The sequence below is a fragment of the Taeniopygia guttata genome, chromosome 6 (genome assembly GCF_048771995.1).
Source record: "Taeniopygia guttata chromosome 6, bTaeGut7.mat, whole genome shotgun sequence".
NCBI lineage: Eukaryota > Metazoa > Chordata > Aves > Passeriformes > Estrildidae > Taeniopygia > Taeniopygia guttata.
This window is the reverse complement of record NC_133031.1, coordinates 30,499,863-30,527,564: the sequence shown is the minus strand read 5'-3', so window position 1 is coordinate 30,527,564 and position 27,702 is coordinate 30,499,863. Positions and strand designations below refer to the sequence as shown.

At 41.8% G+C, this 27,702-nt stretch overlaps 1 protein-coding gene across 1 annotated transcript; it reads right to left on the bottom strand.

The window, feature by feature from the left end:
* Nucleotides 1-1,548: 1,548 nt before the first annotated feature.
* Nucleotides 1,549-27,702, bottom strand: SLC18A2 (solute carrier family 18 member A2). Its single transcript, XM_002187932.7, has 15 exons — nucleotides 27,445-27,702; nucleotides 25,392-25,743; nucleotides 17,950-18,008; nucleotides 15,798-15,881; nucleotides 13,411-13,503; nucleotides 12,926-13,015; nucleotides 12,777-12,820; nucleotides 12,642-12,702; nucleotides 9,779-9,874; nucleotides 6,890-6,968; nucleotides 6,597-6,648; nucleotides 6,119-6,182; nucleotides 4,633-4,752; nucleotides 3,948-4,081; nucleotides 1,549-2,080 (listed from the first exon to the last, which is right to left on the bottom strand). The coding sequence occupies exons 1-15, from the start codon at nucleotides 27,563-27,565 to the stop codon at nucleotides 1,970-1,972; spliced, it is 1,560 nt and encodes a 519-aa protein (XP_002187968.2). The 5' UTR covers nucleotides 27,566-27,702; the 3' UTR covers nucleotides 1,549-1,969.

The window sequence follows — 27,702 nt, the reverse complement described above, 5'->3', positions numbered from 1 at the left end:
GCTGCAGAAGAGGAATGGGATCCATTTCTCTCTCCTTGGTTTTCCTCCTACTCACCTTGCAGATTAATGCAAACTCCTTGGTTTTGATGTGCTAAAAAATTCAAAACCAAGCCATGAAGAAAGCCCTTCTGTGCTTTTAAAAAATGTGACTTGCTATGTTTGAATTATATGTTAGTGAATTGAAGAAATACATGGGTTGATCCGCTGGCAAAAAGATGAACATTAATAATTCAGAATTCTTGCACTGGTATTTCAGTCTCAAATGTGATCAGATTAACAATTTGATGTTGACCAAAAGACTTCAGTGAAGTTAAGTGGAATAACATCTTTTGGGGCAAAGTTTCAAGTGTGCAAATCACAGTAAGATCTGAGCCTCGTGTAAACAGTCACTGATCTGCACAATTATTACTTACTTGGTGATGGGGAAGAATTCATCAGAGGACAGAATCTTGATTTCTGAAGGAGCTCTGGGAAATGCTTTCCACACTGGTGAAGCACATTGCATAAGGCAAATCATGACTGGGGGGTCGTTCTTTTTTAATCCTTTTTTCACTTTATTACAATAGATCATGAACTTCTGTCAGATAACTTTATTTTGATGCGTTCTGAATGCAATTTTTGACAGAGCAATACTTGAAGTTTGATCCACTATATTTTTCATATTTTTTTGACCATAGTATATACGCTTTACAAAACTATATGTAAACATAGTATCTATGCTGTAGTACATAAAACATCTGCAATTACATGAGAGAAGGCACATAAAGATTTTCATTTTACAGATGAGATGATACACCATGGTTGAGAAGGACATTGGGATTCATTTTTTTAAATGCTTTCTTTCCAAGTCTTGTTTTTCCTAAGTGTAGACAGGGACTGCCTAATACAATATTTCATCTGTGTCCCCAAATGTTATGAAAAACTGGCAACAATCTGGCTGTTTCTTCCATTTTTTAAGCAAAGAGTATATTTGAACTAATTTTAAAAAATAAATGTACATTGAATTTTTAGATGTATACATAAATACATGTAAAAGAGTTTTTGAACTGCTCCAGTTAGCAGCTCACTTTCAGCACATGCTGAGTCTAAATACTGTAATACTGCAGCTTTTCCTAACCAGTCACTGAAGATGCAACTGAAATAAAGTTGCAATATGTTAAAAGATCCAAAAGATAGAAATACAAAAAGTATCCTCATGCTGTTACATTCCCTGCTAAGGGACAGGAAAAGTGCATGCTCGTACCTACTTGTTTACCTGGTGCTTTGTGTTTGGGGGCTTCATATTGCACAACTGCTTAATTAAAACTTTGTTAAATACCAACAATAGCAATGCACTCATCTGTTTAACAGCATGTTTTCCTCAACATTGGTGATTCAGCAAGAACTCGGTATTTAAACTGGCAGAGAAATTGTGCCTCTTATTTCGTTTTTTGTATATATTATTATGACCAGAAGTTGATGAAAAAAGTGATAGCGCTGGCAACACTCTGAATTCCAGCTCCTCTCAATGCACTTACAAGGGTGTCACTTGAAAGGATGCAAATTGGGTTTTCTTTGAGGGTTGCTTTTTTAAATTTCCAGTTAAATAAGAAAGACTTGAGTTTGACAGTAACACATAACTGCAAATAAAATATGAAATACTGTCAATGAGGTGACTTTAAAAACCAAATAGTTAAAATTCACATTTTATACAGATTTATACTACACATTTAATAAAAAATAGAGTGTAATATTCAATAAAATTAAATACACAAAGAGTAACACTATACAAATGGTCTATAAAAGCTCTTTCCCCCCATAAGGCGGTTTGCAGTCTGCTTTATAGTCACGGGCAATAAATAATATACCTTTGGTTTTTCTGACCATTTCACTATTCAATGTACAGTACAACTAAAACCTATTTCTGGATGAGATGTTTCACATGAACCACAGCATTTCATACACATAAATATGTTATATGGCTTTTCTGTTATTCATCACTCTCATATTCCTCCTCTTCTTCACCTATGGGGTAGGATTGGATGTTGTTCTGGGTGTACATTTTTGTTTTCACGGGACAGTTGTGATCCATGAGTATTGCCTGGAAGAAAACAGAGTGTGAGTATTTTTTCTTAGCATCCAGCTGAGGCTGGGGCTGGTGCTGCATGCATCACTCAGGGATTCACCTCTCCTCCCTTGAGGCAGAGCCCAAACTGATGTGGGAGTGGAGATCTTGGTGCTAAAGACAGCTCTGGAAAATTTCTATTGCCAGTATTTCAGCCCAGGTATTATTGAAATTCATCTACCTGCTCTCCAGAGATGGTAGTTTACCTCTCCCATGATTCATTTCCATCTATTAAAACCTTGATGAATGGTCCAGAGGAGCCCTACTGCTTCAAGCCAATTCTCTTTTACTGCTTTTGTCCCCTCTTTCCATGGAGATCCAGAACAGCACAACTGAGGGTAGTGCCAGGAGTGCTTGTCCCAGTACTGTGCTTTGACACCTACAGCAAGCTAAAAATGGTGCTCATGGTAAGGGCCAGATAAAATACTCAATTCTCTGGCCTGAAATTCCCCAGGGAGCTTTGGAGCAGCTGTGTTGTGTTCTTCATGCTGAGTGTAATTAAGTTTGGGGGTTAATAATTATGCAAAGACCACAATTTTGGGACCCTCCTTTTGACTCTCCTCCAGCCTGAAAGACTTGGTACATCACTTTACAGCCATGAGCCACTTTGGGAACAGGAGCTCTTTTGAATTTAAAGGTATATTAGAGGTGGCAGATGCTGGAAGGTGTTGGAGCCGTGGGGAGAGATTCTGTCCCTTCAGGGCTTGTGACGTTACAAATAAAAGTGTCAGGGGCCATAGAAGTACATGATAAATTTTATACTGCCAGGAAACAGCAGCTGATTTTTTTTTTTTTTTTTTGCCTTTCTGTTCCTCAGCCTTATTTAATGTACAAAAACCAAAACAAACTAAACCAGTGCACTCAGCAAAGGTCATGACAAGGGATTATCTGGGATTCTGCAGTCCAAATAGGAGCCAAACAGAAGGTCTCTGGCCTCACACACACCATTATTTCCACAAGATTCAATTTTCCACCTTCTGCCAGTACAAAGTGAGCAGCGCCAGCATCAGATGCTGTCCTTACCTTGCAGAGCTGTGCCACTGCAGAATAAGACCATGACCATGCAAAATTAGTTTATTTTCACCCAAATAAACAACCAGCAACTATATTTTGAGCCCAGATCAGCCTTCTTCAAGAAGAGCAAGGATGAGTGCTGAGTGGACTAAACCTACAGATGGTGACACTGTTCTCAACACCCTACAGTGGCTGGAGAGCACAGAGTTTGGCAAATTTATATTAAAAAAAAAAAAAAAAAAAAGCCTTTGGCAAATTTATATTTAAAAAAAGAGAGAGAGAAGCCCTGTGGTACATATTGGATAAGAGAGGACACTAATATTTAGGGATAGGTGAACTGTATGAAGGAAGGCGAAGGAGGAAAAAAGATGATCCAAAATATTCAAAATATACTGTGATATAGGGGGTTTTTTAAAATATTTTTTTCCCATACCACCATGGGAAAATAATAGGTTGAGGCACACCATGGAATAATTTGGTCAATTGGCCAATAGAGTTCTGGCTGCTCAAGGAAAAGAGGAATAAATTCTCTACTGACTCCACCACAGCATATGCTGATGCAGAGGAATGTCTGCAGGACCCTGTTTCATAAAAATCAAATTTCTGACTTTGTAACATCGATAAAGGGTTTGCCTTTATACATCTTGGACATAGAAAGAAGGGGGAGTTAATTCCAAAGTTAATGCCTGAGGGTGAAATACACTGTGCTGGTCCCATTTTGAGGAAGTTAGAGGGAAAGATGCAAATGTAAGTTATAATTTGTTTCACTGAAAAAAAACCCCAAAATTTTAAAAAAAACAAAAAACACCCAAAACCAAGTTACACTTACCATTTTCTCCTCTTTGGCAGGTGGACTTCGAAGGAAAAAACACAGGGGAGCAAAGATGATATCCACAATTCCTATAATTGTCATGAGCCATGGGAATCCAATGGCCTTGGCAATGGCACCACCAGCAGAGGGACCTTGTACAGATAAAAACCCTTTTCTGGAGATTGCTCAGACACAACATTTACAGCAGTCCCTTTAAACAATGGTAATCCTGTATACAAACCCCTCATCTTACAAACAGATTTGAGGACTGTAAAGACACGTTTGTAATTATAAAACTCTCCTGGCTCCATAGCCCAAATTCCTGGAGGAGATTAGGGGTGTTTTTAAGGGCATCTGTGTCATGCTCTCAAGGAGGCAGGGGATCAGTGAGGAGGGATTCCCCTCAGAGACCCTTGGAGCACAGCTCTGGTGTTAGTTTTAGATGTTCCAAGGCCTCTTCTCAGCACATCCCATTTGTGTTCAGTGCCTTCAGACACCTTCAAGCCTCTTACAGCTCATGAAATGAGCACAAATTGCTGCAGAGGAGGGGAACAGATGCCAAACACAATTCTCCCTGCTCTGACTTCTTGCAGAAAATAAGAACATCTTCTCATAAAATCTGCGAGTACCACTGGGTTTCTGAATTGTAGCAGATTCTCCTTTTCTTAGCTGTGCTTTCCAGGCTAGGAAAGGCTGGACTTACCTATGGCAAAACCCATGCAAAAGGCAACATCAGCTATTGCATACACGCTGCCATAGACCGACACGTGGCGCAGATCCACCAGGTAGCCCATGATTGGCATCATGGAGGAGTCCACCATCCCTGCAAAACACAGTCCAGGGAAATGCTGCGTTTTCTTCCCCTGCTTTTAACATCTTTTATCATTAAGGGGGTTAATTAATATCCCCTGTATCATTAAGGGGGTTAAATTAGTCTTCATTTATAATGGATATTTTCCTTCTAGTAACCTCTGTTCAATGAAGTAGATTTCATTTCTATTGCACCAGTAATATGAAACTGGTGAGGGAGGTAGATAGGCAATATTTTTCCTTTTTGAGGTTCAAAATCCCTAAGTTTGCATTCTGCTGTATTACAGGCTAGAAGTGTTTTCCAGGTTCAGCAATACATTAAGAACTGCATCTGTGGCCACTCTAGGTGTCAATTGCATTAATTAGAACAAAGATTTGTGCTTTTTATAGGGTGTAATGTGTACATTAACACTATGTGCTAAGAAGGGATGCAAAAGCAGCTAAAAGGATGCTTGTCAAAAAGCAAAAGGTTTGTGTAAAAATAGTCTGTATTAGCTTTATTTTTTTATGGTCTTTGCTGTGTCTGGGGTCATATGTGGACGTGTATACAGGTGTGTGCGTGTGGCACCTGCCAGAGGACAGGAGAGATGTGAATTTAGGGTGTATCCACACTTCTGCCAAGTAATTAGGGGAAAGTTATCTGGTGTGAACCTACCTACCTATGGCCTAAAAGACAGCATTCACCCCCAGTCAATCAGAATTATTTATGGTGGTTTTATCCTATCTTTTGATACACACCCTCATTTCTGGCAAGAAACAGCACAAACACCTCACAAAACTGTTGCGCTACTTGGTGTCTGAATTGGTGCCTGTAGCTTTTTTCCTCACTGCACATCCCTCATGTGGAGATGCCCCAGAACATTTTCTGAGCAGCCAAGCACTGCAAAGCAAGGCAGGGTCCCCACTGCAGCCTGCCTGCACAGCCCAGTGCAAGGAAAGCTCACACATGTTACTTGAGGAGTGTATGTGTGTGAGCTTGGGAATTCCTCTTTATATACAAACTGTTTAAGCCTTTTTTTTTTTTTTTTTTTTTCAGTTCAAATGTCTGTATAAATCCTTTTCCACTACAGGAAAGGCTGTGGGTTTGGGGCAGTGCACAGATGCATTTCTAAAAACAAATTTACATTCATGGACAGGTTGAAATATCTGCTTAGGTTGATGGACAAACTTGAGGGTCCAGCTGGTCTAAAGCAGTCTGGTTCAAACTCCATAAGCACTGTCCCTTAATCCTTCTTGCTCTGCCTGCCAGTTTGGGCCACAGCTCAGGCTACAGCACTGTTAGATCAGAATGGCAAAAAACCTGATTTTCTGTGTAACTTCATATCAAATAATTTTTACAGAAATAACAAACTGTAAGATCTCATTGCAAATGTTCTTACCTATGGCAAATCCAACTCCAAAAGTTGGTGCTATGAGCCCATAAATGTTTTTAGCAAATGGAACCTATAAAGGAAATTTCAGGTGGTTAATTACATCACACTGCACATGCTAATGAGGTTGGCTTCTTTTTCTGAGATAAATTCTACAAGTAGCTACAGCCCACTTTGTACAGATCTGAGAGTTTGATCCTTGTTCTGAGCTGTCATTTCAGACAACTGTGCCATTGAACCACTGACACACTTACTATTATAAACTGCTGAGTGACAGCTCAACAGAGGAGCGTGCTCCTCTCAGAGTCATCATTTCTAAAAATAATTGAAGCACTGAAATTGGAAATCACTCAAAACTCTGATCTGGAACCTATTAACCACACATTGTTTAATAACATGTCATGAAACTCTCATGGGAAAAACACATATCTGAAGATGAGCACACAAACTTTGACATGATTTAAAAGATGTGTGATTGTCTACTTACACATAAAATACTTATTCCCACGATTAGCATCCCGAGCAAAGCACAGAGCCACCTACCAAAGAAGAAACATCAATCAGAGATGGTGATCATGAGATATTAGAGCTGAATGTTTCAAAGCCATGTCTGAACCGCTGAGTTAAACAGCAAAAGTAGCAATTTGTTCCAAAAAAATCAATTTTGCTCCTATAGAACAAGGTTTAATAATTTCCACTATCAATAAACTGCCCTGGGAAACACTGGAAATGGTGCATGAAGAGACTGGGAGGTGATTAGTATTTTTAAATTAGACATACCTTCCAATTTTGTGTGCAAGTATCCCAAAAAGATTCGTCCCAATGAGATAAGAGATGCTAGCTGGAAGAAAAGCAACGCCTGAAAAATATGAATGAGATGTTTTATCAGCAAGGATTTCAGTGAAGTGTTAGAAGAAACTAATAAATGCCAGACATTGCAATTTTGATCTGGACACATCTAATAGAGCCCCAAGAATCAAATATCCGGTTTGTTGCAGCCTTCCCGTGAAATCTAAGGACATCATCTGTGAGGTGCAGGAGCAACGTGATGCCTTTGAAAAGAGTTTTTCAGCATGAGATGCAAGAACTGGTCTGGGAGAGGGGACAGAACAATAAAGAGCAAAAAGTTTCTATCTGACTGCAATAAGCTTTGGGAGAGGTCAGGGAGAGCGACTCTCCCGCGGTTCAGGGTTGTGGAGCATCTGCTCAGCCAGCCCAGGGTGCCCAGGGTGGGGGAATCCCCTGCAGCAGGGGACAGCAGGGGACAGCAGGGCTGCTGTGACAGGCTCTGCAAGTGACAGTCCCCTCTAAGCCACTAAGCTTCCTGCTACAGGCATGTCTGTAGTGCTGTGATACAGCCCTTGGTCAAGCATGTGTCAATAATGCAAGAGTAAAAAACCTTTTAAAATGGTATCAAAATGATATAGCCAATGTATTTTTAATTTTTTTTAATCACATATTGGTTTAAATAAAATAAAGTTTTAATTAAACTCTAATAGCTTGCAGATGAAGACACCTGAGTAAATTCTGTCTCTCTCATTTCCCACCTCCACTTGGAAAAGCACATTTGTTGGCACCAGCAGTGTTTTTCTGTCCCTGAAGTTGCCACAGCAGTGGCTGTATCTGGAGTAGATGCTGTTGTCTGGTGACATCTCTGGTTTAAAATCCAGTTATTACTCTCTGTTCTGGAGGATCCATCCTCTCCTTACACAGAAGCCCCAGGGCAGGACCCAGCCAGAGATTCAGAAAGCAGCCCTGGTGTCAGGTACACAGTCCAACCTCTGCCCTCACGTGTGAGTGTGCTCATCTGTCACCAGGGCAACACAGGTTTTCTCATTTCCTGCCTATCCATCTTCCTTCCTATCTCTCTGATATATTCATAAGAAAAAAATCAAGAGGTAATTTTTAGCACAGCAATATCCTGTGATTAAAAACCTTGTGGGTCACAGTGGTGGTGCTGGGGAAAGATTTCATTTTAACCTGTGTAACCAGAGCTACTTCAGTGCTGCTTGGAGCTCTCTGGTTATACCAAATGTTCACACAGAGCAGGCCTTGACAGCTGTAAAAGAGAAATTATACTGCAAAGGTTTGTTAAATACGACTTGCACAGGTTGGTCTGTCAGCTGTGGTATACTGAGGCAGAACCATAATTTTCTAAATAGGCTTTATGTACAGTAATATTCACTGGTCAAATCAAGGCTCTTTATACCTTCTTCAGATCATGCTTCAAACAGCTGGCTTCCAATTGCATAAAATAATAATTTGCTTAAAACCCTGCAGTTCAATTTACAATTTAAGAGGCTTAAAATTTTTCATTAATGCTGTCAAATCAGACAAAGTGAAACAGAATCAATTACCTGTATCATTAAGGGGGTTAAATTAGTCTTCATTTAAAATGGATATTTTCCTTCTAGTAACTTCTGTTCAATGAAGTGGATCTCATTTCTATTGCACCAGTAATATGAAACTCATGATGGAGGTAGATAGGCAATATTTATTCTTCCTTTTTGAGGTTCAAAATCCCTAAGTTTGCATTCTGCTGTATTACAGGCTAGAAGTTATTTCCAGGTTCAGCAGTACATTAAGAACTGCATCTGTGGCCACTCTAGGTGTCAATTGCATTAATTAGAACAAAGATTTGTGCTTTTTATAGGATGTAATATGTACATTAACACAGAGCAGGGATATCAGCTGAACATCATTTTCATGAAGGATTTTTCTTCTTCTTTCAAACTATACACTGATATTAAAAAATACCCTCATGCCATGATTAAATTAATCAGAGATAGATGAAGGCTGGGCATCCCCCACTTAAGAAGATTCACATCAACCTCTCACATATGGTTTGTCACTCAAAGTGGAATTTAATCCACTTTCTGGTGGTTTTTTCCTGCTCTTGCTCACCTCAAAGAGAAAGTGACTGCCCCAGCTTTATCTGGAGTGGACACAGGAGGCATGCTCCATGTTTATGGACTTGGTTTCCCAAGGCTGTGTCCCTGCTAAAAGTCACAACGAGGTCCAAGATGGGGCTCCCCATTGCTTTCTGTTGAAAGGGATGTTTAAATAACCACTAAAGGAAGCCAAATATATCAAATCCAAGGGAAAGTGCTCCTGGTGTCCTTGTGGGCACATTGGAAGCAGCAGCCCATCTTTGTCCCACATGTCAGGCTGGAAGGAGGGTGTGCTGCCACCAGCCTGCTTGCAGCAAGCACAGAGCAGCTGCTGCAGATCCCTGTGCCTGCTCAGGGCAGTTCAAACAAGGGGCTCAGGAGGGATTCCCACAGGGAGAACAGAAAATAAATGGTTTTTCTCTGCCAGGCTGGCTCTGTGGCTCAACAGGCACCTTGCAGCTGGGCTGGCCAATGTTCACTGCCAGAGCAGTGCTGGCATCCCCAGTGGAGCTGGATCAGCACCAATCCTGAGGCTGCCTACAACTATTTTTCCTTGAAATGTGAGTGTAGCCCATCACAGGAGCCTCTATTGCAATAACATCACCCCAGTGTATTTTTCTTACATACCAGTGTTTGTGCAGCTTTAACGCTGGCACTTTACAGATTATAAAACAAAAAATAAAAATTACCCCCCTGAAGCAAATAATCTTTAACAGGACCAGAACTCAGACATTCAATAGACAAAATATAGAGATGCAAATAATATACTGTACTTTACCAAGCTGCCATTTTTTTGAGCACATGGTCTCCATCATCCAGATGGGTAAAGCTGGTTCAAGCATAGCAATAGCCATGTTTGCAAAACAGATTGAGCCTTAAAGAAATACGGGGAGGGGAAAAATAATAGTAGTAATTATTTCTTTTGACTATAAACAAAACACCATGCAAAGAATGGATGCTTTTACATAAAATATTGCACTTTTTACAGCCCTATCTTTCAAGTGTCAGATGGTGATTAACATTAAATAGAACACAATGTAAAATCACCGAAGGCTAGCTTTTTGTATGTTTCTATTCCTGAAATTCTACAATAAAGGTTAAGCTGTTTCATAATGTGAAAGTTTGCGGTGAGCTTGATGACATTTGGAAAGTTCATGAGGTCTGTTGTACAAATGATTAACTAAAACTACAATCACTTGGTCTTTACCTGCTCTCCTGGGGCAACAGCAGAGCCCTGTTGTGCAAGAGGCTCAGGCTCTGACCCTGTGCCTCTGTCATCTGGGAGACCAGCCCTACCTCACATGACAGCATGGGGAGGTCTTGGTCCTGAAAATACCAAGATACAGCACAGGGATGTCTGCTCCCCGCAAATGGGAATTTCCTCTCCAGACCCCACAGGCAGCAGTGAGCCAGCCTGTGCAGCAAACGTGGGTTTGGCTTTGAGCTTGCACAGCCCTATGAATTTCAAACGCCTGCAAATCTCTTCTGAGTCCCTGGAGCTTTAATGAGCCAGGCACAAGGGATAACAAGGGGTGTAAATGCTGATTCAGCCTCACCTGCCCTGCCAGACCCAGGCTCCAGTGGGGCTGTGTCATGTTCATCTCTCCTCAGCGCTGCACTTCAGCTCCAATGGAGGGATTATGAAACCCCACGGTATTTCTTGGGATTCAAGATGCCTTTCACGCTTACTCAAAAGACCCTCAGGCACTCAAAGCTTAATGCAGGGCAACAGGACATGTCCCCTCTGCTAATTCCTTACAAAATGGCTTTTGGGAATTACTGCTGGAAGTGACAGCCTCAAACTTGTGTTCCCACCTTTCTTTATCATATTTACAATCTCTGAATTTCAGGGAAATATTCTAGATTCTTTCAGTCGTTTACTATACATATTTTGCTCTTTTTTTCACTAAAATAAGCTGGATTTTTCAGAGGTCAGAGAAACATTATTTCTCTCGGAGGGAGTTCCTCATCACAAGGTTCAAAACCAAATGAGCACTGATGCCATTCTTTGCTCAAACCTGTCAGAATATATTAGACTGTGTATCCACAATTCCTAAAATGAACTTGCTGGCTCTCCCTTCCCCGGGCGAGGAGCAACAGTTCAGCACTGCTTTGCCCTGAAGACAGAAGCCAACCCTTCCACTTGGGTGCAAGGAGCCCCAGTTAAACACCTTGGGGCTCTCCCAGGCCAAAATCAGCCATGCTCAAACAGCTTCTTTGATGCTGGAAAGAACATTTCAGGCTGTACTAAGTGCAGGCAAAGGAAGCAGAACCATTCTGACTGAGACAGCTTAAATAGCAAAGGATTGGTTCTATTCTGGACAAACCTCACAAAGGAAGGTGAACAAACCTCACAGGTGTGCTTGCACATGGTTGTGGCACCTACTTCTCCTTAGGCCAGGCAGCACCACCAGAGTTTACCAAAGTACTCAGGGATATGGGGATAAAGGTGCTTCAGACCTGTAGAATGTGCCCCAAGAGAAAAGCGAGAGCCTGAGCTGTAATCTGGGGCAAAATCCAAGAACCTGTTACCTCAGCAAAGCTTCTCCAAAAGAAAATACATTATTTTTTTCCTCAGTCTTGCATGGAGCTGACCTTTTTTGAAAGTGCCATGTATCCTACAGCTTTTCTTCCCTGGATGAGATTAAATGCCCTGTGCTGGCCAGAAGGTGTGAAACTGCAGCCTGGCAGCTGAATCCCATTTCCACAGCCAAGAGCCCCCCCAGCTTTTGGCAGAGTGCCACAGAAATCACTGGCATTTTCCTGTGACAGAGCAGGCACCCAGGGAAAAGTGTCCCACACCTTCCCAAGGACCTGGGTGATGTCTGCCTCAGCTCTGGTTTTTGCATCTGATCATTTAAACCAGCTTGTCTGTGCATGCAGCTGTGTCAGGCAGGGTTTGTATAACTTAAGTCACAGCTCAACCAAGTCACAGAGTTAAGGTTATGATAATTCCCTAAAATCAGCAAGAAACAGAAAACTTCCAGAAATGCCTGGAAGAACTGGTCTGTTAGACAAGCAAGTCAGGATGAAGAAACAGAACTGTGGAAATAATTCTCTGTTTCCAGGTATTTTGTCAACATTAGAAAGGGCCAGGCTTAATTACAGAATTCAGAATAAACATTCAACAATGTGCAAAAAGAAAAACTTCTCTTGAGACAGAAAGGCTCATTAGAAAAAAGATACATATAATACCAAACACCATTCACCATTCCACCAGACCTTTTCTGAAATACAACAATTCATGCTCAAGAGACCAAATTTACTCCCTCTTCAAACAGAAACAAATTTCAGTGTTATTCCCTGTGCCTGCCTGTGATGTGCTGGCAATCCCTCACTCTGAAAGCCTTGGCCCAAGTCACTTGCCTCACAGGAAGTTTCCTGGCCACATTCCATTGCCCCAGCAGGCACCTATAAGCCCTTAGTGGCCTCTCATTTGGAAAGACACATTTATTTCAAATTTTCTGCCTATTGTGCTTCTGCTGGTACATTCATTCTGTATCACCAACACATTCTTAGATCTTTATGCAAAGTAAACCAGAAAATGACAATGTTGTTAAAGCAGCTCAGCCCAAGACATGCCAAGAGGCCAGGAATGACATCAATGGCTGGTTTAAAGAAGGAAAAAATAGGTCTGGTACCTGCTGCAATAATGATATACGGGTCCTTCAAAAGTGTCAGTAAAGGTGTCCCCTTCTGACTCTGTGAAACAAAAGCTTGGGATTAGGAAAGGCAAAGTGACACCCATTCCTGCAGTGTTTTACCTTAATACTCACTTCTGCCTGTGTTCTGGAGGGCTGCAGAACAAGCAACTGAACAGCTGTGAAAAGAAATCCATCTGTAACTCTCCTCCAGGAGGGGGAGGGATGGCAGGAACAGGAAAGGTTCGTGCCTCAGGGTGATACTGACTCAGGGATAGACTGACCTCCATCAAACAGAGCCAGGGCTGCCAGCACCAGGAAAGGAGAACTCTTCCCCACAAACTCATACATGACACTCCCAAAAGGGGGGCCCACTGCCAAGGAAAGGAAAGGACACTTGTGAAAACTCTGACTCTGAACAAACCCCCTGCGAGCGTTCGGGCATCCTGCTACAGGCACACAGCAACCAAAAATCCAGTTTGGAAATCCCCACAAAGATCATTGATCATGGCAATAACCATATTTTGCATTCCCCAAAACACTGTGCAACGTAAACAAAACCCAAACATCTCAGAGACTGGCATGTGTATGCACACTGGGAATGTCTGCTGTGGGAAAAGCTGCAATCCAGTCTGGAGACTGCACAACCCCATTGCACCCAGCGAGACCCTCCTGCTGCTTTCAGAGGTCCCAAGAGCAAGCTTTGGGATGGCTGGGGGATGGTTTCTTCTGCCAGCAGAGCCTCACTGCCTCATTCCACCTCACTGACCTAACACTCCCATAGCCAGGCCTCCAAGTGCAATTCCCATTGCGTTGCCTCTCTCTTCGTCATCCGTATAAACAGTGGCAAGCAATCCCATCCCTGCAATTAAAAATAAATAAATAAAGAGACAAAAGGAAAAAAAAACACAGCACAAACTTAGGCATCTGTGTGTTACAGTTTATGGTCATCATTTGCCACATCTACTAAACATTATACAGAAATGACCAAGGGATTTTTGGGGTTTTTTTTTTTGTGTGTGTGTACATATATATACACACACACATACACTCCCTCCCCATAGAATTAACTTCCAAGCAAAAATGCTTTTGGCACCATCCATGGTCACCAAGGCCACGTTCCGTTGTGCAGTATTAGTCAGGTAATTTAGTGATGCCCTTATTTGTTAGATTATTTATGCATCTCTTTGTCACAGAGCATTTTGATGATGCTTTCCAATGAGCAGAATCAAAGCTTTTGACAAGTGTTCACCATCATTTATTTTTACTCAGAGTGCACAAAGGTCTGGTGACCACTTAGCTCCAATTGTGGACAGTGCTCTGGGCATGAGGTATTATGCAGAGCTGATTGCTTTGGAAATGAGTATTTCAAGTTCAGCATCAAAAAATTAAAGGATCCTTTTGACCTTTATCTTCACATGTCTTATATCTGCACTTGATTATGAGCCTTCATTTCACAACAGGAAACATGAAGCCTGATTTGCTTGTCCTTTTGTGGAGCACTCAGACACTGCAGACGTAAATGCTGCAGAAGAGTCCTTATAGAAATTAATAATTCTGTTTTCAAATCAAGATTCACATAGGACTCAATAAATAAGTTCTGCAGCTACACAGAGAAGGAAAACAATAGATTGCATGGTTGATCAATCAGTAAATACCATCCATCATCAAAAGAGCTGAGGTCCTGTGTGGATTACCAGGGTTATTGAAAAGAGTGGATGACATCAAATTGTTTGCATGAACAGCTGGAGAGCTGTTAGAGAGCTGCATTAGAATTCACAATGAATTTGTTTGGGGAAATAGTCTGGAAAAAAAGGAAGAGGGGGAAATGAGAAGACAGTAACACAAAGCTCTACAGATAGATGAGAATGATTGCACACAGAAAGGCAGGGGAGGGAATGACTGCCAGCGATGGCACACAGAGCTTCCCCTGCTGTGAGATACATGTGAGACTCTCCCTGAAAGGAGCCAGAGCTTCTCCCCAGAGCTGGGTCTGCTTCTGGTGCAGCACAGGGAGGAATCTGAGGCTCCTTGGAGCCCGTGCAGAGCGTGAGCAAGGGCTCAGAATAATACCCGTGAGGGACAACTGCAGGGCTTCCAGTTTAAAACCAGAGAGGATAAAACTGATGTGAGAGGTGATAACAGTCTTGCAATAGGAAGGAAAGCCAGGAAGATAAAGAAACTGTTCTTTGTGTTCTCTGAAGGATGGCAAGCAGAAATAAGTTCACATTGCAGTAAAGAGCCTTTAGATGAGATATCAGGGAAAAAACCTTCCTGACCATAAAGGTACTTTAGCACTGAGCTGGATGCTGAGGGCAGTTCTGGAGGCTTCCGAGGTCATGCCTCATGAGGAATGACAGATACTCAGCTAATCCTGCCTTCAGGAAGGGGTGGACTAGAAGGTGCCTTGGCCTTTTCTGCTCTTTTATGTTCATTGGTTGAGAAATAAAAAAGTCTTGTGTTCACCTGAGAGCCCGTAGCTCAAGGTGCCCCCTTGCACAGGGACCAAGATGCAGCTGAACATTAATTTTGATTCTGGCATGTCTTCCCTTGGGAAAGCTTGACTTGCAACCCTAACTGATGTCAGTTCCTGCCATTGCAGGAAATTTTTCCAAGATTGGAATATTCAGCATGAAAAAAACATATTTTCTCCAGCCTCAGCCTCAAGAGTGCTCAAATAATTTGGGCTGAAAGCCCATACTCCATTTTACCTACTTATTTAAAAATGAGACCCTTTTTTTGGAAATGTGGTATGGATATACTGAGCCCAAACTGGCAGCCAGCATGGTAAGCCCTTGAAAACAACATTTTATAACAGAAATTTCCATAACAGACAGAGCTGCTGTTCTAACTGTAATAAGTACCAACATAAGTTCCCAGTGACCTTTAAAGCGGCTAAAAATGAATTTAAAATGTTGAAGACACAGGTGCAGAAATCCCAGGGAGAGTGCAGTTCATTTAGTGCTCTACCTTACTGCAACCCAAATACCAAGGAAGTCTTAAAAGACATTTGCTTTTGAGCTACTTTGTATGAAAGAGACAGAAAAAAACAAAAGGATTCAATTGAATATTTTTGTATTAATTATTGAATGTGGTGACAAATTTTAATTAAAAAAAGACTGAAAGCAATCTGCATTTTCCTCTATCATCTCTTACCTGCCACAGAAGAACATGAGGAACCCACTCCTTGAAGGGACCTGGCAATAAATAGTAGTGCATAGCTTCCAGAGAAGGCAAACACTGCAGGAAAAAAAAAATTAAAACAGAGGTAATTTTAAAAATTAGGTTAACTATAACTAGGTTAAAAAGTTAGATTTCTTGAAAATACCACAAAAACTTCCTACAATTTAGTCAAGTGTTTACAGTGACTTGTGCCACTTTCAATGCTAACTGCATTATTTTCTCTTATTGCATTTAGATGTGTCAGTGTTGAATTGCTCTCAGGTGTCTAAGCCTCCAGGTAACACAGAATGCAAGAGCCCAAGCAGTTTTAACTAATTACTCAGGATTTGATTACATCTGCTCTGGTTCAGCTGCACACAAGAGGAGTAATAAGACTTTTCTTTCCAGCCTCACCTCTCCACGCTGCTTCATTTAAGGCTGCCCAGTCTGGAGCTCCAGGACGTGGGGAAAGCAGGCTGTAACACACACTCACCAATGTTTCCTCCAACTATCAGTGGGTGGAGAGAGGTTTTCCCCTGGTGCTGCCAGATGTGTGGAGCACAGCTGGCTGAAGGTGCAGGGAAGCCAGAGCCCCCCATTCAAAAACTTCAGCAAGCTCCTTCTCCTCCCACTAACTAAAGTGCACCAGAGGATGGGCCAGATTTCTTTTCCCGAGAGATTTAACCCCAGGTTTCATTCTCAGCCTTTTAGGACAGAGCCCCTGGATGCTGCACTCAGCCTGGCTAAATTCCTCACCCACAATGCTGGAAAATAGGAATTTCTCAGAAACCCAACCACGTCTCTGCTTGTAGAGGCCATGTTGTTGTCAGTGTCATTAAATCTACAGTGAGTTTATAAAGGGTTTTTTGGGGTTTTTTTCAGCTCCCATCTTTTGGCCACCTAGGGAGTTTGCAGGGCAGGTTATAGCTGCAGGAAGGTGTTATGCAACCAGCTAAACATGGGATCCATGTGCACTCCTCCCACCTGCCCTGTGGTTGTGCCTCTTGGGGCTTTTCACCACATTTTACAGAAATCCCTACTGTGTGGACACTTAAAAATAAAAATAAAGGGAAAAAGGGTTTCAGCAGATCAGCAGTTCTCTCCTCTGCTATGAATTAGGCTCCCTACTCTTATCTACAACCCAACCAGAATTTATCTAACATAAATAATATCTAACTCTGTTCCTAAGACACAGAGTTGACAGTGGCTCTAAGACCAGGTCATCTTCTCTAGTACTTTAGTCCCCTTGGTGATACAGTTTTAAGATCATAGAATCATGGAATGTTCTGGGTGAGAAGAGACCTTAAAGATCACCTGGCTCAATCTCCTGCCATTGCCAGGGACACTTTCCACCAGACCAGATTGCTCCAAGCCCTCTCCAATCTGGCCTTCTGAGACAACTCTCATTATTCTTTATTTTATGTACAGTGGACCTGGAGATGTGTTTGTCCCCTTCCTATTTTTGGTCACAGGCTCTAATACATCTTACATCTGCTCTAATACATCTTACATCTGCCTTCCGAGTCAAAAACGATTCTTTTACTGATCCTCACAGGCTTCCAATGAACTTTGATGTTCTCTGTACTCTTTCTGTCTGGGCCACAGCTTTAAATGTCAGGCCAAAACCAAACATAAAACAGCATCTGAAGCCTTATCACTGCCATTAGAGCAGGCAAATTATCTCAGCTGGCTTGCAGGCTGAGCTCCTGTTTGCACATCCCACAGTGACGTTCAGCGACGCTGAGATCCTGTTGACTCAGACCTTCCTCATCAGTCACTGCAGCCTCACAATCTTTCTGATAACCCCCACGATATCTGCTTGTGCAGGGCCTTGGCAGGCAGCTCTCCCGTGGCTATTTAAAACTGTCTGAGCACTGCTCCAGATCAGAAAAGCCTGAAAGGTTCCGCTAAGGGAGAGACCCGCTGAGGTGGGATGAAGGGTTGTGATTCCTCAGAGCGCGTTCCCAAGACAGCACTTGTTCAATCTCATCAGGACCACCATCAACGTGCAGCTGACTCCCTTAAATTTTCCTTGGGAACTAGTCCCCAGACATCAACAAGAAGAATTCCTAGTGATAATTATTATGGACCATTTATTTAAAAGTTGTGCCTGCCTGGGCCAGACCAAGTAGGATGTGACACTTACTGATTGTTGAAACAAACATGATGCAGAAGCCAGCAAACAGTGGGATCTGGTAGCCTATTCTGGAAAACAAAATGAATATTCACATTTTGGAGGTTGTCCCACTGAGGTTTTGAGGTAGTCTTACATTAATTCACCACACAAACCCAACCTGTAGTTCCTTGGCAGGCTTTGAACTACTTATTGTGGACCACATGGCCATATTTGTCCACATTACAAATTTCTTTTCATCTGACACAGCAGACTTTTTATCTGAAATGCCTGGGAAAAAAAATCCTTCTCATGATTGCCCTGATTGCCCTGTTCTCATTCTGACTTAATTTTTCCCAGTAAAACCCCTCCATGAGGTTGCCAAAGATATGCCAAGGGAAGATTTCCCTGCGTGTGCTGAATTTTGAAATACCCCAATCGTGTTTCAGTGCTCATCTGTTTCCATCCTCATCAGACAATGATTATAATGAGACATAGTCAAGCCAATGGCTTTTTTACTGGAAAAAATTTGTCATCAGCTTTTCTGGGAGTTTTGCCTCAGGAGCACTGGAAGAGTCCCAAAGAGCCTGAGAATAATACTTTGCTTTCCATGGGTTTAGGAGTAGAAATGGAGCTGATCAAAGCTTTCTTCATCAGCCCATTTCTTCACTAGGTCTCTAAACAGCCTGTAGAAATGCCTGGTTGCTCCAAGTATTTTCAAGTTTCCAGGAAATAAAGAACTTCCTGGCTGGGAAGCAATTACATTTTTTTTGAGCAGATAAAACTGAAAATTCAACCACCAAAAAAAAAAAAAAATCAAAAAAAAACTCACAATATATTATTTTTCACACCAATAAAAATCTACCCTAGAGTCAAAACCTAGGTAGCTCTGAAGACAGCATGCATATTCTGTCCAGCACACCTTGTTCACAGTTTCATTTTCTGTAGGATTGTGCATCTCAAATGTATGTGCCAGGACATTATTTAATGGCCAAATTCTTCAACAATGGATCCTGCTTTTCAGAGGAGTACTTTCAAAGAATTTCAGTTTCCAGTGATTTGACAGTATTGTGCATTTAAATGGTTCAGCATTGGCTAAAACAGGTCAATCAAATAATGGAAGGGTCAAAAAGGGCCCTTTTAGTAACAGTAGTCATGACATAGACAAACCAAAATAATTATTCCAAGGTTTGTTTTTGCATTAATATTTTTATACAATCAAGAATCATTGATAATGGAAAACTCCCTAGAGTGCAGAGCTCAGTGTTCATTGTTTGTCTCATTCTTGTGAATTAAATAAATTGAGCTTTCATGTGGTATTTTGCCTTAAATCATCACTCCATTAAAATATGATAAAAACATAGTGCACAGATTCTCCTAGTTGAAATCTGTAAGAGGGTGTTGTAAATATGTGACAGCAGATTGGTCACTCATGTGTAACTTACCTGAACTGGTGTCTCCAAAGCAAAATAAATCCCTATCACAACTTCCCCTGTGGCCTTAGGATAATAATTTCAATCTCCCAGCACCTTCACACATGATATATAAAAGAGCAATACTTTTTTTGTCTGCTTTATTTAAAGTGAATGATTTTTTCTAAGGCAGCCTTTCCCTTGCTGTGTGTAATAGGCATTACACGATGGGACTCTGGTCTCCCCTGGTGTTTCTGTGTGCATGAGGAAATAAAAAATTACCTCTTGCCAACCTCTTTGCTGCCTCAGAACTAAAGTGAGCATTTCCCTTTCTAGTGGGCCCAGGTAGAGCAGGCCACAGAGAGTTTGATCACAATTGCTCTGATTTTGAGTTTTTCAATTAAAGAAAGCACTGATGGGAGTACAGATAAAAAAAAAATAAACCCTGCAGGTATGGATACTGATGATGGTGGGCATAATCAGATTTTTCTGGGGTATGAAAGCAGATGAATGTCTTTATGCCTTTTCCCACTGCAAAGTAAAGTAGGGCTGGGTCTTTCAAGGCCATCCCAGATGTATCAAGGATGGGCACTGTGAGAGAGAATTCTGATTTCAGTACAGGAATCAAGCAATTCATAGACTTGACACAGGGCCTGTGAGATTGCAATTTGCTTCTGCTACAAGTACATTGAAATAATATTCAGTTATTTGCATGAAGAGAAATGCCATCCAAATTGGCTCTCACATTCACATTTCCCTCATTACATCAGAGACATGAGCTGTGAGATCTTCCACAAACATTCACAAATTAAACACAGAGCAGTGCCATCATGCTAAATAAAGGAGATTTTTAACTCTTCCAACGGGCTTCCTACACCAGGGAACTTTCTGGTGGTTGAAGGCAGGAAGAAAACAAGCATTTTGGAAGTCACTTCTAATGCCCAGTGTAATGCTGTTCAAGCATTGTTCTTAATTTTTGCAGCTGCAGATGTTATTCTTCCTTTTCCTTGGACAAACAGGACCACAGCAAGATGGAAAGTGCCAAATAGGAGAAGCTGGGAGTTAAAAAAGTCATTATAATACTCTGGAAGGAAAATATTGCCCAGAGCATCCCCAAAATGTGGAGATGCACAATTCTGGAGTGCTGCCCCTGCATGGAATTGCTGAACCTCTAGAAGCCGTGCTTGGGCTTTCTCAGGGGACAGTCCTGCCCACATCCAGCTGACATTTCCTTGGATATGCAGATTGTCCTTTCCTGGGCAATCTCAACACGCCCTGGCTCTTAGCAAGCCCTGCTCCTCCTGAACTAGCAGCACAACTAGTTGGCAGCTGTGCTACCACAAATGTCTGACCTGCAGCTGCATTCCCTGTCTGTTCTACAGCTGTTGAGAGCACAGACTGGGAGGTTTTGCTGAACAAGTGCACTATACAACATAAATAATCATAAAAAGGAGAGGCACTACCCATAACAGCCAATTCTGCCCCTCGCTCCTGGGCCATTCATGTTCTTGCCAGGGGAAAAGTGAATGTGCAGTTTTTCCTCACCCTCCATCACAATTACCTCTGCATTTTGTTCCTCTGCATGTATGCAGCAGCAAAGAATATTACAGCCTGTCTTCTCTCTTATCTTTTCTTGTTACTATGGCTAAACATGTAATTTTCTTGGGTACTGCTTTCAAAACCCTCCAAGCAATTTGGAAGCAGAGTCCAGCATGTCTCACCAAGGCTACTTGCAGCCAAAAGTGCTTATTACAAGTACCTCTGATCTCTGGAAAAGTCTGAGTCACTAGTTGAAGGAGGGAAAGGAAAGGCTGCCATTGATGGAGAATACCCAAATGAACTCCATTTCAGATTGTAGGGCTCTCAGGAAACGATTTATACCCACTAACAAGATTACTCTAGACTAAGACAACAGATTGTTGTCCTGTGCAAGGACACAATAAAGGTTACATTGACCAGGTGAGCAGCTGTGGATTATTACAGCCTAATTATCAATTAGAGTGCTGCAAATCCACTGATTCCAACCTTGCTGTTACACAGCTCCATGTGAGCACCCCTTGCTGGCTCTGTCCTGCCTGGAGCTCTGGCTCTCTTCTTCCTAGCAGTGAAGAATGGGGAGGATTTATGACAAGAATATGTTCCTTGAGGTTCTGAGCCAATGAAGCACTGAATATGTGTGGAGTTCAGAAAGAACACGTAGGGTCAGCAGGGACAGGGCATGTGGTCCCTGCACTCCCACCCCGATGCTGGAGCACAGGGAAGGCAGAGGGACAGAGTGACCTGGGCAGAAAGAACAGGGCACTTCAACCTCCTGCCAAAACCTGAAAGGAAAGCTCACACAGGAACTGAACTGTAAATATGTAGTTACAAACATTATTTATTCCTCTGCTTCCTTCTCTGTGTGTGTCTTGGGCACAAACACTTTGTGGTCCCCTTTCTCTCTCATGCTAAGGAGTTCAAGGCTGTAGCCAGGATGGTGTCAAAAAGAGGGTGATGATGAAAATGGCTGGTAATTTTAATGGTTTTTGAGGCTGATATGAATAGGAACAAGGTTAAAAATATTAATTTCTTTTCAGACTAATGAAAAAAAAAAAGAAGGGGACACACATGGCAGATGCATTGAGTGGCTCTGCTGGTTGAGGGGCTGGCACAGCTGGGCTCACAGCCTGGTGCACAGAGTTTGGTGAGAGACTGATAAAAGCAGTGGGGTCAAGCAGAGAGCCACAGGATGGTTTGGGTTGGAAGGGAATTTAGACCCCATCTCCTTCCACCCCCCTGCCATGGAAGGGAGACCTTCCATGGACCAGGGTGCTCAGAGCCCCCTCCAGCCTGCCCTGGGCACTTCCAGGGATGGGGCAGCCACAGCTCCTCTGGCACCTGTGCCAGTGCAGTTGGATAAAGCTGTTGGTTACAAAGGGCAGCCTTTTGCCCACTCTCTTCACAGGACAGCTTTAGGCAGAGCCTTCACTCTCCCCCTGCCAGTGCATCCTCCTCACAAGGAACCCTGTGTCAGATGCTGTGCTTTGTGGATAGTTTCTTACCAATTTCACCACCAGCAAAAACATCGTGTGCTTCTGACCTACAAAATCCTATCAGCTCTGCCCTGAAACCGTGCCGGGGTGGGAAATGTGTTGTTGACTTCCTATGGCAAAGCCATCAGTGGTGTTTGCTCTGCCAGAACTTTGTTAGGGCAGAGGGAACTTGTATTGTGTTTCAGGAACTGCAAACCTGTTCTCTGAGCCAGGTGTGCCTAGTGTTCCATGAAAAAAGCTGGGCTTTAAATAAGACATGTTGTTTGCAGAACATATTCCTTGAAACCAATTCTGGGATTTGTTTTTGCAAATTGATACTTTCAGTAATTATAAAAGAAGGGAAAACAGGCCTCCAAACTTTCAGAACCTTAAAAATAGTGATTATTTGCAGACTCATATGAGTAGAACATCTTGTTGCTGGCTGTACAAACTCAAAGCCAGTTCCTGGGGAAAACCAGCACTTGACTGAAACTCTAAACCACAGTTGAACATCTATATTTGATTGAAAAATAAAAATCACTGTACACAGTGTGCTACTTATCTGAAAAAGAAACTTACTGGGCATTTTAACTAACTGTGCACACTGATCTTGAAACAAGCAATCATTTCTATGTAAGCTTTTATATTTTGCTAGAATTCTGTAGAAGTAATAAAGGCAAAAACTTAACAGTGATGAAACAGCTTATCAGTGGTAAGGAAGAGTATTTCTATTGAGAACCCACATATTTTCTGTTTGATTTATACAATCACAAATTGTAGCTGATCATTGTTATTAGAAATTGTCAGCTTAAGAGGGGAAGGGTATCTAATAACTTCTACTGTAAATTGATAAATGTGTTGATTGATATTTCCCACTAAACATTTCTCAGAAGAAAGGCAGATACCAGCAGCACGATACAAATAATGCATGAAAGAAAAACAGTGAACCCTAAAATTAATTTAGGGCCCCTTTGCCACTAAGGCACTCACTTCAGCTGTGTGAGAGAAGAGTTTGTCATGTGGGATGATGGGATGATGGGATGATGGGATGACTTGCTCCTTGATTCTCCTTCTCTCACTCATGAAAGCGAACCTGTCCCTGTGCCTGCAGTCACACACCCTGCCCCAGGCAAAAACCTGTGGGATGTTTCCAAGAGGAAACCTCAGCTGCCAGCGCTAAAATTCACACTGCTGTGGTGCCAACCCTGCCCCTAACAGGAAAGAGGGATGCTGCAGTAACATTCCTGCCTCATTGCCAAACCAGGGATGCATCACACACGTCCCAGGAGCGGGCTCCAGGGCAGAGGTGTGGCCACACAGCGTTCTCCTGTTTTGGCAGGCTCTGGAAATGGTGGTGCTAACAGAAAAAGAGTAAATATCAATAGGACAACCATTTAGGCAGTTAGAAAAACCTGGAAACACATGCAAAGAACTCTTGTAAAAACATTATTTGATGTTACGTTACTTTACCTGCAGAGGAGCTATGACATCCTCACTAAACAATACAGGTAAGAAAAATCCTTCTCAACTTGCAGCAATATTTGTGCAAAAGTAATTTTGTGATGGTATACTTGTATCTGTGGAGGTGTTATGTATTGGTGATAAGGGGAAATGAGAGAGAAATTAAACTCTCTCTCTCATGTACAGCTTTTGTGTTTAGATCAGTCCCTCAGATCAAGCACAGGTTTTGAATACATAACACTGTGAGTCCAAATGCTGCTTAGCCCTCAGCTGGATACTTTTCATTAGATTGAAAGGAAACATTCAGACTATATATGTATCTATTAGGTTATATAGTATATGTATACACTATAAATATATATATAGTATATATACATATACACCATATATATATTTATAGTATATATATATTTATATGTGTGTATATATATATATACACTGTAAAACCTAAACAAGGTTGTTTTGGCTTCAAAACCTGAAATATCTGGCATATTGTTGGTAGTGTGTTGGTTGTTTTAAATATTGTCACCTATGATGGACATTGCTTGAACAAAAGTGTTCTACAAATACAAATTTCTGTTGCTTGCTATTTTCTGAAAGGAATGAGTCTCTATGAAAAACAGCTTACATAAGAAATATGCAGATCAGTGACCTGACTAAATAGAGTTTGGAGTTTATTTCCTGCAGAGATTGATCTCATAGTCTGTTTGGGAGGACTGAGGCTGCTCCTGTGGGGAGCAGTTACACCAAATGCTAACAGTGAAATCAAATTTATTATTCACATGAAAAATTTAAATGATATTATATATACTTTTTAATCTTCATATAAATATCATCAGTACTTGGATTTGGAGAGGGGCTTTAAGTCATTGCTATTGGTGTTTATAAGCTTGATCCTGGCCCAAATAAATATTCTGTGAAGTCCCATTTAAACATATTTGGTTCAAGACATCATATATTTGCAAGAATTTAGAGGGAGCAATTGGAAGATTGAAGGCTGGGCAGAGTCATGTACTGATGGGAATGTGGGATCCACTGAACCTGGTGATGAACATGGCATCAGCAAAGTTGGACATTTGTTCACTTTTCCCTGAAGTCCACACGATTTTCCCACTGATTCTCTCCTCAGACAACCCCAAACCACCACACACCAAGAGCTGCTCATCTCAGTGAGAGCAGGGAAGGGATCTGAACCCTGCCTACAGTTTCAATATCCTCTTTGCCTAATGTGGGTGTCACAGGAACATTGGCAATTCACAATCTTTGTGAATACTACATTGCCGTGTCTTTTGCTCTCCTGTACCTATATGGGAGATGTTTCAACACCATCTCAGCAAAAGTTTCTATACAACCCAAGGTCTCAGGAGCTGGAGGAAAAGGGTGTGATACTGATGGCTGATGTGCAGCTATTTTGGAAAGGCTGTAAGTGTTTAAAACTGTTCACCAAACGTATTTCACTAGAGTATTCCTCCAGAAAAAAGCACGAAGGCAGCAATCCAAAAGAGAATTAAGACAAATCTGTTTGAAACACTAATCTGGGCTGAAAGATCAGTGAGAAACCCTCAGTGCTGGTGCAGCAGCAGTGACATACCTGTTTGTCAGAGGCCCTATGAAGGGGTTGGTCATCAGCTGCACTGTTGCTTTTGAGGCAAACAGGAGACCCACCCGGACGTTTTCGTTCAGCAGCTCCTTGTCATCCTTGGGGCAGTCAGAGGGGGAAGCAGTGGCACTGACAACCATTTGTTCTGTCTGGGTCTGATGCAGCTCCCCAGGCTGTGTCTTGTCAGATTCATTTCCAGTGACCATCGTGGAATTGTCGTAGTAGGAAAAGATGCTCTGGAAACTGTCCATGGTGGCTGAGGGTAGGTTAGGTTTAGTAGTCTGGATTTCTGTGGCATTTTTCTCGTGTTCGATGCTGTAAAGGTAACTGGGAATTATTGGCACTGGAAAAACAAACAGAATATATTGGCATCTTACTATCAGGTTATTTGTAAGTGGAATCGCCGAGCTGTTGCTTTGCCATTGATCAGGAAATACAAGGCTTTCCTACAGAGCACATTCAGAAACACAGAATTGGAAAAGAAATTTGCTAATGGAGAAAAAAACCCTGTAACTCAGAAGTGCGGTTTAAAACAAAAAGTTAATTTACGTTGTTCTTTACTTTTTGCCAGTTTTCATAAGATTCCCATAAGGTTTTCTATACATACATCATTAAGTAAAATATTAGAAGTGTCAAAACCCATGTGGCTACAAAGTCCTTGTATTAGGCTCCAAAAGTATGAATAATGTGAATTGGAATTATTATTAAACCAAAATATAAAAAACACTATATAAAACATTTCTTAAATAAACCACCAAAATAATTACAGGTACTAGCCAGAAGAAGGAAAAAAGATAACAGACCTATATCAAAGAATCAGAAATATTATGTCAATATTTGCGTGTCTCATTATTTTAAAATTTACATAGACAAGATCATCCAAAAGGAGCCATGTTTATATGTTTTAGGATCTTGGCTGCAATTTAATTGCATCAATATGTATCTCAGACATTAGGATTTCAGAGTTTGTAAAAACAGATGTCAGGTTCATTAATTTTAATATAAGTGACAGCATCACCCCTTCTCATCTTGCATTTTGTCCTGAAAAAGTCCAGCACCTCAAATCTACAAACTATAGCAATTTCTAAGGCATCTAGCATGCATATTACTTAACAAGCAATCAAATATTACTAATCCTATAAGGAAGTACATTAATGTAAAAAAAATCCAACATCAGCTTGCTAAAATTAGATATATTTTTTAACTAAGGTCTACCTCGTGTCATCAACTTTTAAGCTGAACCTCTTCAAGAAATTCAGGAGTCTGATTCAGAACTGACTCTGAAGCATCACCTGAGAGCTGGCTCTGCACAGACCGAGTCACTTCCAGGAGAACCATGTGCATTCCTGTGTGTTTGTGTGCACATCCACCAGCCACTGGTTTCTCTGAATCATCTTCTTTCTCATATCAACATTTGAATATGAGGAGCTCTCAGTCTACCAGTGAAAAATATTCAATTGTTTTATTTGAGTAGATTTCTGAATCTTGACACTGTGCCACTGAAGCCATTAAAAGTTGGATCTTAGACTTTGATCAAAACTTTTATTATTTTATTAAACTAACGCATGGAAGTGCTTTTCTTAAAAGTGACTCAGATAGTTTTCTTATTAACCTATCATTTTAAGACCAGCGTGGGGGAAACAGGAACTATCACAAGGAAACAGGCATCTCCAGTGTTATCTAGCCTGTTGTTTCAGTTGCATGACCACAGGAGGAAAAACGATGATGAGCTAAAAATACTGTTATCTGTCATTCTACGACGCATTCGTGGCGTTTAACATGAAAAAAATAAAGAAAAAAGAGAAAAAAAGGAGTTATTAAGACCTTTTTATACCGTTCCTTATCTTGCAATTAACATGGAAATAAAGCAAGACTTTGATGTCCACTGGGATATACAATTCATGGCTAAAACCAAAATTAATCAGTGTTTGAAAATGCCAGGTTTGAGAGCATTAATGGGGCATTCAGGGAGCACATCTGCTGCCGGAGATCATTCCTGGCAGAAGCCGGGGGAGGCAGAGCATCCCGAGCCCGTTTCACCTACCGACCACGGTGAGCAGCATGTTGTCCAGCAGCAGCGCGATGAAGACGATGAGCAGGATGAGTTTGCGGGACTGGCGGCTCTCCCGCAGCCAGCGGAGCAGCCCCAGCTCGCCCCAAGCCATGCTCCGGCTGGGCTGCGGACACAGGGGGGCCGGTGGGACCCGGGGAGCGGCGGGGACCGGGCGGGGACCGGGCGGGACCGGGCGGGAGCGGCGGCACCGCGCTCCTGCAGCCCCGCTCCGCGCTGCGCTCCCGGCGC

Excerpts from the sequence above, each read along its gene's own strand:
- SLC18A2 (XM_002187932.7), bottom strand. The coding sequence starts at position 27,565 with ATGGCTTGGGGCGAGCTGGGGCTGCTCCGCTGGCTGCGGGAGAGCCGC. Across the intron at positions 25,744-27,444 it reads CATGCTGCTCACCGTGGTCG|TGCCAATAATTCCCAGTTAC; the intron begins GTAGGTGAAACG and ends TTGTTTTTCCAG. Across the intron at positions 12,821-12,925 it reads CCTGGCTCTGTTTGATGGAG|CTGTTCAGTTGCTTGTTCTG; the intron begins GTCAGTCTATCC and ends TTCTTTTCACAG.